Genomic DNA, 9,601 nt, shown 5'->3' with positions numbered 1-9,601 from the left:
AAAAATATAAAATCCACTAGAAACCTTGGGCCAGAAGAGTCCCTTCTAAAGAGGAAGGATACTTTCGATGTTCAATATTATAACGGCAATTTGATACCATAATAATTATTATCACACTAATTAATTATAAAAGTAATCGATTGTCTTACAATAAATGCGTCAGATCATAAAATTTTGATAATAAAAATTAAAGGTAACAAATAATCAATGAAACGATAAATTTTAACACAAACAAAAAGACAACTTATGTATTTAAGTCATATAGTGCCGTATTGATAAAAGCGAACTGTCCACCAGCCAGCGGCTCGGACGATTATAACAACCAACGCAAACAAAACGCAACCTCCTCCTGACGAGTTTAACTCCACCCTCCGCTATTCATCTTTTATCGATATGGCATTTCACTTACGATATACGACAATAAATATAACGCACTTACACATTAATCACTTCTTTAATTCCGACGCTAGGAATTATTTCATAATATATACCTAAAAATATAATCACGGCACAAGTATCCCTCCGACTAAATTACTAACGTAGTGTCACTTTATCAGGATTTAGAATCAAATATGTATTATGTATCTTAAATATTTCATTATTAATATATCATTATCAAAATATCCACTAAATGGGAGGAATAAATCAAATTATTAATATTTTTATTCTAACATTAATCGCATGACTGATCAACAAAAAGGATATGGACTAGGAATAATATCAGGCATCGGGCTTCCTCGCCCCGAGAGAGGCGCCGCCGCGCCGCGCCGCGCCGGCGAGACCGCGCGCCGGCGACCGCGCACCGGCGCGCGCGGCGCGGCGCGGCGGCGCCTCCCCTGCCTCTCTCTATCCGCATATCACCTCTACATACATACGACGAGATAAATTTGATCAAAAGTTAATACTGTTCATGTCGAAAACAATACAGGGGAGCTATTTCAGTTATCTGGACTCGTTGACGGGTCGATCGGACTCGATCGTCGGTCGCTATTTGTGCTTCGATAGACAGGGATCGATCGGAAAAATAATGATTATCTAGCAAAATCTATCTGGAATAAAAGCCAACGTTCTATCCTATAATTTAGGTAAATAGCATTGAAGTATGCCTTCTTCGTTTTAATATTGTCCGACAACGTTCATTGTATTTCGATTTGTTAGTCCACTATCACTCTACGAGTGTCGTGATCTATTCTAAGTGGGGTAGGAGGACGCGGCACGGAAACGACAACCGAGCGGACGAGGCGCTCCACAACGCGTATTGTGCTCCGGCGTCAAAAGTATCAGTGCCGAAGGAGAGAAGCGGCTACACTATTGGTGTTTCATCATCGATCATCTTAATCTACTCTAGTGTAAAACTTGTCATCTATAAAAACATAATTTTACAACATAATAAAAAAATAACATAATTCTCACAAAAATGCTCACAGTAGGAGTGGGGTGGTGCAACTTTTGACTCCGGCCTCGGCCTTCGGCAGAAGCTGCGGCCGACGCGCGCGCCCGGCGAGCGCGCGCGTCGCCCTAACAATACCTCGCTTATATACAACAAATCTCACACGGCGCCGACAGGCGGCCGCGCCGATCTTTACAGGAACTCATATCGTATCTTAAAAAAATAATATACAATAGTAATAAAACATTTGAAACCTCACTAACTACTATTCGACGATCTCGGTACGACCTCGATAAATCATTCAAACGGCTCCGGCGTCTCGAATTCTATTCATATCACAATCGCATGACCGTGCCTGAGAATCATATCCCGCTACTTATGTACACACTCTTTCCCGAAGTCAAACACGAGCGAGCGGCGGAGGCGCGCCGACAACGCGGCTCACCTCCGCCTCTCGCACTAACCGAATTCACTAAAATATCATCACCTCCGCCGCGGGAGCGACAGTACCAGCCGATAAAAACCTGCCTTTCCCGAGTGTGTCAGAGGCGCGATCGATATGGATAACGAGGGGCGCGGGCGACGTGTGGTGTGGGAATGGGTGTGGGGTGAGGGCGTGGGAGGGTAGGGCGTGAGAAGGGAGAAGGGCGGCGTGCGGGTGGGGGCATGTTAGGGGGGGCGCAGCGCGGGCGGCAGCTGCACGGGGATGTGGTAGTAGCGGCAGGCGGCGCGGCGGCACGTGCCGGCGGCGGCGTCGCGGCACACCACCACGCGGCACCCCACCACCTGCAGCCCGCACCCTGCAGCACCACGTAAGTTATGAGTACAAGGTACGGATACCACATCACCTTCAATCGTCCAAGTATATGAATTACAATAAAATTACTGCGTGATATCAAATTTAGTTGACTTTTTACATTGTGTTACTGAAACTACATCAACTACTGTATTTTTTAAGTAAACTGATATTTCGAATGATATAATAAATATCATGAGAATATTGATAACAACAACGAGTACAGAATGGTATCTATGTCATGAATACTAACTCAGTTTATCTAAAACAGCTACAATTATTCTATTTTTCATTTATACAACAACAACAGGCTAGTGATCAACAGATAGGTTTTCTCTACACGACTACTTTCAAAAAGACTATTCTAGTACAAATTATCTATAAGAACTTGTAACGCTCTTTAAACACTAACCTACGTATTAGTGACAGATCATGCAAAAGGAAGGATGTCTGCAGGAATTTGGAATATAATATTCATGCAGGTTTTTAAGAAAAATTGATAACGTCATCTTTTACAATACTGTGGAAATTTTCAATTGGTAAATAGTAATTAATAATTTATATAAAGATTAAGAAAATGAAGTTTCACAATTTGTTACTCGAAAATAAATAATGTAGCAATATTATGTCGTTGTCATACCTTCACGAATATGAACGAATCTGCAGGTAGGTCTCGTACATCCTTGTCGATTAAAATCTTGGCACACCGGGAGGGTGTCCAGTAACTGAAAAGTGTAAAAATAATTCATAAGTATTTATTTATGGTTAAGTGTACATTCAAACAGTTTTGCCACAATATTTGTACGAAAAATCAATTACGTTTTCTTAGTATTATGTTTCCAGTTTGTAAAATTTTGGTCACACAGCCATTTATCGTTTGAGTTACCATTCAGCTTCACTATTGCATATGAATTTCATCAACATGTTGTAATCATGAAGCAAAATATTGTTACGACAGTAATAGTGTATTATTCACTTAAATTTTCATATCATTTGAAAGTATATCGGGTGATAATTTGATCATATCCCGTAAATATATATCCAATATTGTGCATAAACTGTTTGAATGACAATAACTAAATCGTCTACTTCATAAACAGTCAAAAATATTTAAAATAATTCAAAGAGTATATTAGAGAATACTACATTTGCTTGTAGAGTAATATTTGTACGATATATGTGAAATATCTGACGGTTTATGAATTTTAATTATGTTAATAGTGTTAATGCTATCTCTATCACTTTATGAACATTCATACATCTGACACTGAAAAGTATCCTCATTGCACAGCCGTCTGAAAAAAACGCCGAAGTAGTTTTTGTAATATCAAAGAGCAAAGGTACCGGGATCTACCTATTGATATTTGATATGTGACTATACCATAATGTATTCGTATTGACCCTCTAATGAATTAAACAAATGCGTGTGTAGTTTCTCAATCGCTACGGTATTATTTAAGTAACAAAAATAAGACACACGGAAGGCGAAATTGCTCGAAATCAAATCTTGTTGCTGCTTTAATATTACAATAACCTTACAAGATTTGTTGCACAATATGATTGTACCTTCCAAGCATTCTTTGATCAAGTGGCGCGCTGACAGTGTGTCACTTTTATATTGTAATATCCGTTATCGAAAAGAACTGTACACAGGAAATACACTACGAGCCCGGAGGCGTTGTCTCGATGTAAATGAGTTCCGTAACCGTCAGAGTAGTGTTAAAGTACGCTGCACTATGCAAGTAGGTATGAATATATAATATCTAAATGGCATGCAGAACGCTTGAAATATAATCATTATTGCGCAGCCAATCTTATTTAAGCGTGACTATATTTTACAAAAAAGCTAAAGCATGATGCTAGACAATTTGTACCAGGGCGAGGGCGTTCTATAGGTTCTGTAGCGTCCAAAGTGTACCCATAAAAACCAACGGTCGCTATAAAAAAAAGCTTAAATAGGCTGTGTGGGGATATTTGCGAAATGTGTCTGCGTCGGCTGTGGTGAGTCCATCGCTAGTTCTCAGTAGTGGAACCGAGGACAGTCATGCTGATCGGTAACGATAGGTAGGCATGGTTATATGTAAAAAGACAAATTAAATTTATACCTTTAGCTTACATGACAGTTCTGGACGTGACATGTTAGTGGTAGTACAAACTGCAACATAATGACCATTAGAGAGTGCGGTTACTGTACGACAAACAAAAGAAAACCAAGTATATTAATTACGTCTACGGTGAGTACTTCAAGTAAGCATCAGAGAGGCTTCAACAAGTCTTAAGCGAGGAACTGAAGCCGCAACGGCGAAGCACTTTAAGCATTGAATAAGAAAACTCAAAGTGGTTAATTGGCCCGAGCACAAAGCGAAATATACAAATCACGTCTTCAGACGGACGCTCATTACGTTAATGTTAAACAACCACGGACCTCACTTTGACTTCTCTTATCTCACCACCTTCATTTCAATTACCAACTACGCATTAAATTACATTTACTCATAAAGCATTCAGCTTGATATTAGTGATAAATAACCCCCTTTAGTAGTTGATAGTTGACTCTGTCGGAGGTGAACTTCTGCCAAGGAGTTGACGTTGTTCCGACGCCATCACAGTCGGGAATAATTTAGAGCGATATTTCATTAATATGTTTATTGTTATTTCGTCAACTCTTTGAGAGAAAATAAATATCTGGCTTCGTTATGTATTTATTAATAAAACATTACCTTTACTGAAATAACCGCAGCTGTGCAAAGTTTTAATTATCACATGAATTTTGAATTGAATTAATTGCTCTTGTTATTTCATTGAATTGAAACGTGTTACCATAAAGCGGTGTTTCAGTATAGGCTACAAACAGGAAATCACTTATATTGAGGATATTAAAGTAAGCTGATTATATCTTACCGGGTGTAAGCAAGGCAATACTGTAGAGTGACTTCTTCCACATTTGAAAGCAAGTATGTTTCACTATACAAAAACTAAAAATCATCAAGAGGTAAGTTGTAGCATCAACTGTTCAATACAATAACTGATACAGTTACAGCACAATGACTAAATGATGGATGTGACGATGACATTCATACGTATGCTCTGCTTCACAAGCGATGCCATCAATTCAGATGTGTCGTTAAATTATTAGCACAGAAAGTTCCAAATTATCTGTGACTAAATTATTGAGAAAAACTTGGCGGTTATGCAAAGGTAGCTTTCGAAGAATAAACACACGTTCCCACCGGCCGTTAAGCATTACAGGAAGATTCTTTCAATGTTTTATTTTTGTGTCCTTCGCTGTGATGTGTCAAGGCGACACGAAGCTTTACCAAGCGTACCGCGACCTTGTTACAGTGGCCCAAACAGGACGGCATTATGTTTAGTTCGCTATCATTAAGCGCTTAGTCTACTTTTAATCACCTAAAGCATAACTAAATGTTACTACGGAAGCGAACTTACGAAGCAAGCTCATAGGAAGTGTTGAACTGTTGAATATATTTGCAAATTAAATAGAATGAAGTTAACAGTAAATGCGATTATCGATCGATTGGTTCGATATCATTAGATATTTTTGCTTTTATATAATAGCTTGTATGAATTTTTTGATATGAAATGTTTTCGATTGACAAAAGTAAAGGTTATAGGCTAAGGAGCAGGTAGAGGTGATATGCGAGTTTGGTTAGAGCGAACACACTTGAGCCCGTGATCGAAAGAGCAGGAGTGCAGAAAAGCCGCCGAAAACCTAGAGGAGTGCCGACTTTAAAGTGTCAGGAGTAAATTTAGGGTTAATAAGCGACATGCTCACAAATCGCACGAGATTACGGGTGGCGTTCTAGCGTAGCGTTTGCGGGGAGCAAGCGTGCGGCACGCGGCACTCGTTACCTGTCCGCGCTCGTCCGTGTACTCCACATAGGGAGCGTTGGGCGGCGCACAGCCTGTCCGTCCCGAAACAAAAAGCGACAAAAGATTGCAATGCGGACGACAGCCGAAGCGGTCATTCGGAAGGCATGTAACAGAAAGCGTTAAAAATAAATAGAAAGAAGTGCGACTTAAAAGAAAACGCTAGAGCGACGCTCGTCAGCTCCGCAGCTCTAATGATGAACACGCCGGCACACATAGCACACACGAGGAGCACTAGAATAATGAGTATAATACCTGATGAGCCAAACGTATATAGGGGTGGTGGGTTCTATCCATGCGAAAATTAGAAGGCGGCTGTGTTAGGTGCGGGCTCGCTGCTGCAAGCCGGTAACCACTAGGTACTGGGTCGACACAATGGCCAAAGCGCACCCGTGCGGAGCTCCTCCGAGAACAAGCGTGTACGTAGCGGGAAACGGGATCGACGGACCAAGCGCTCAACTCTCAGTACGACGATACTCACGATAAACGACGATCGACAAGAGGTAATAAAAAACGTACAGTCATGCATTTCAAGCGTTATTATTACCGGGATCGTAGATACGAGAAATATACACGCATAAGATAAAACGGTAAGTGAGTAGATACATAATAGAATAGATATTATAGCGTAAAACTACCTAGACATCCGCGAGACGGAAACCGTTCGCTTCGTCCTTACAATAATACAATACAAATGTGACAACACGCCTAGCGCTAATACCCCGACAGGCCGGGGCCACACTCGATCGCACACGTACGAGTCTCTACGCGGAGACCCCGCGCCCCGCGCCCCTCCGGCCGCGGCCCGCCCGCGCACTCACTTAGGTCGTCTTCATTTTTTTGTAGGGATTGACCGCGGCAGCCGCAGCCGCAGCCGCCGCGGCCGCCGACGGCGGCGTGGGCGGTGGCATCGCGTACATGTACGGCTGCTGGTAGAAGGCGGGCATATGCATGGGCGGCCCGGGCCAGCCCGGCCTCATCATCAGTGGAGCGCGCATTAGCCCCGGCATGGCGGCGCGGGCCTTGAACGCTTGCTGCGTGTAGGCTGCAGCCGCGTGCGCCATAGCGGACTGTTGTGCAGCGAGTGCAAGAGCGGCTGCGTAGTTCTTGTGTGCGACCTCCTTCGCCACGGCGGCGGGGTCGGGCGCGGAAGCGTCGCCGCTGGGCGCGGGTGGCGACGCGGACTGCACGGGCGCGGACTGTGCGGCTTGTTGCGCGGGCGGTGGCGCGGGCTGCGGGGGCGGCGCGGGCTGGGGAGCACTCGTGGCTCCCGAAACCGCCGTAACCGCGGCCGGCGGGGCGGACGAGGCGGGCGCGGGGTACTCACATGACACGGGCACGAATGGCTGCTGAAGCTGCATCAGTTGTTGATACGTAGTCGCCGGCTGATACACGGGAACTCCGGCTTTATCCGCGGCGGGTCGCTTATACGGCACCACTCCGGGAAAGGCCTGAAATGATAGACAGTTGGATTGAGTGATTTCTGTCGGTTGTTCACCCGTGGTCTCTGTATAGTCCATCTCGTAGCCGTTGTGATACTTACGAAGTTATCGTAATAGAAGGATCCGACGCTTTTCATGTCCATCTGAAAAGAGAAACAAGACGGTTGAGCGGGGTTCTATGGGTTCATGGGCAGGGGTATGAGGGCGGCGCGGCACGGGCGGGCGGGGGCGTCCAGTCCGCGTCGCGCCGCCCGGGAGGGGCCGCGGGGAGCGTGCGGGCGGGAGCGGGTGGGGGAGGAGAAGCGTGCAAAGCTGGCGGCTGTACCGGTGGCGGCTCGAGCTCGGCGGGCGCCGGACGTTTCTTGCCCGGCTCCGAAGTCGCGCTCGCTGCCGGCTGCTGCGATGCGGCGGCCGTCTACGTGAAGCCAAGCGTCGCAGGACGGGACAGAAACAATAACGATGTAATAGATGCACAGAATACACCTAAAGCTTGGCATAAGGTGATATTATGCGATAGATAAAAAAAATTAAAAGTGAAGCGTGAGTGCGACGGAAGCGTGACGCGGAACGACACCGCGGCGAACTTAACAGAACAAGCTCTGCGAAACATAAGCGGCGTCGCGGCGAGCGAGACCAAGCGGAAGAAGATAAGCGAGCGCGAGCGAGCGAGGCGAGAGCGTGCAGCCTGGTGGCGTACCGCGCCGCGCGCCTGCGCCTTAAGGTGCGCCTGCAGGTGCAGGGGAGGGTGGAAATAGCGGCAGGGGTCGCGGACGCAGCGGCCCTTGACTGCGTCCATGCACACCGTGACACAGCCGTCGTCGTGGGCGACCACGGGCGGCGGCGGGTGTGCGAAGCGACACTCGGACTCGGCGCGCTTGCACGCGCCGCGCTGGAACTCCCGGCACACCTGCACCACCACACACCAGCCATGTCGCCGCTCGCGCCCCGCGCTCCCGTGGGCGTACGCGCGCCTCTCTACCCGTCTACATCGTACCGAGTGTCTACCGTTCATATCTAACGAACCTAGTCTACGCGAAGTTCTTTTGATATATTTATTAATTTTTCTTCCGGACCGCACTTGTGATGAAAATCGATTGGTGAAACTAAACGATCTAATTGAAATACCGAATTTGAGTATATTTTTTAATCATGTTAATTATGCAAAATAGTATGTCAGCTGTAAAATATCTACTGATTGTATTTTTGTAAGCTAATGTATGTGAGAGGAGTTAAAATTCACCCGACGCCGCTTTTTTTTGAATTTCTAAAGTTTACGCTATAAAAATATTAACGCATCCGTCGCATATCTATCGTTTTTTTGGTTTCTTTTTAATGTGAAACTAATTACTTTATTAAAGGTTATGCAATTAAACTGGCACCACTACAATGTAGGCACAAATATATTGTAACAGTTTTTACTTAAGGCAAGGAGGCGGCAGCTTTATTTGTGAAATATGACATTCTATATTTTCGGTTCTACCAGTGACAGTAACGTATGTGTGTGTTTCATATTTTAGAGAAAGCGTGGCAATGTTGCCGACATCGCGCCAACAGTGTAGACCCTTCACCGGGGAGAGAGTGAAGCGAGTGATGCTCGCAAAGCGAACGCGCAGACGTATTGAGCCAGTGCGCCCACGCACCACAGACACACGGGGACAGGTATAGGCTGCATCGCCTTAACTTTGCTTAGGAAACCGACACAGTATTATTTAGAAAACAAAATTAGCTGCCAATTTTTAATTAAAAAAATATTCACTGACTTATATTTAATGAACATTTGTGTCGGTCCCCGAAATATGTAGCAACATCAGGAAGCGCTACTCAGGGGTTAAGGATAATCAGAGTTTCAAACCGGCAACGTAATGTTCTTACCTCGAGACGGTCAGTGCGCGGCAATTTCTGCTGCAGCACTGGCTGCTGCATGACGCCCAGCGGCGAGGCCGCCGCGGCGGCCGGGTCATGCCCAAGCACCGCGGGTACCAACTGAGGCGCATAATACTGGGCATACGTCGACCCTACGCCTGGCACACCCGATAAGTACGGCGACGTTGCCTAAGATAAATACATAAAATTAGTCAAACTTTG

General features: G+C 45.1%; 1 protein-coding gene across 8 annotated transcripts in view; it reads right to left on the bottom strand.

Moving 5' to 3' along the window:
- Positions 1–834: 834 nt before the first annotated feature.
- Positions 835–9,601, bottom strand: part of LOC125076826 (muscleblind-like protein 3) — a 103,789-nt gene continuing 95,022 nt past the window's right edge. For 3 of the 8 annotated variants that reach the window (XM_047688521.1, XM_047688520.1, XM_047688522.1), the window contains 4 exons: positions 9,389–9,568; positions 7,842–7,931; positions 7,618–7,659; positions 6,194–7,525 (listed from right to left, as the gene is read on the bottom strand). In XM_047688521.1, coding sequence (XP_047544477.1) covers positions 6,896–7,525; positions 7,618–7,659; positions 7,842–7,931; positions 9,389–9,568 — 942 coding nt within the window. In that variant the 3' untranslated portion in view covers positions 6,194–6,895. Of the gene's footprint in view, positions 2,191–2,826; positions 2,912–6,056; positions 6,110–6,193; positions 7,526–7,617; positions 7,660–7,841; positions 7,932–8,138; positions 8,424–9,388; positions 9,569–9,601 lie in introns of those variants that run through there. The other 5 variants (XM_047688523.1, XM_047688524.1, XM_047688525.1 and 2 more) reach the window with 4 other exon arrangements.

This window comes from Vanessa atalanta, chromosome 3 (assembly GCF_905147765.1).
Source record: "Vanessa atalanta chromosome 3, ilVanAtal1.2, whole genome shotgun sequence".
Classification (NCBI taxonomy): Eukaryota; Metazoa; Arthropoda; class Insecta; order Lepidoptera; family Nymphalidae; genus Vanessa; species Vanessa atalanta.
The sequence above is the reverse complement of the archived record's forward strand: the minus strand, read 5'-3'. Positions and strand labels throughout refer to the sequence as shown.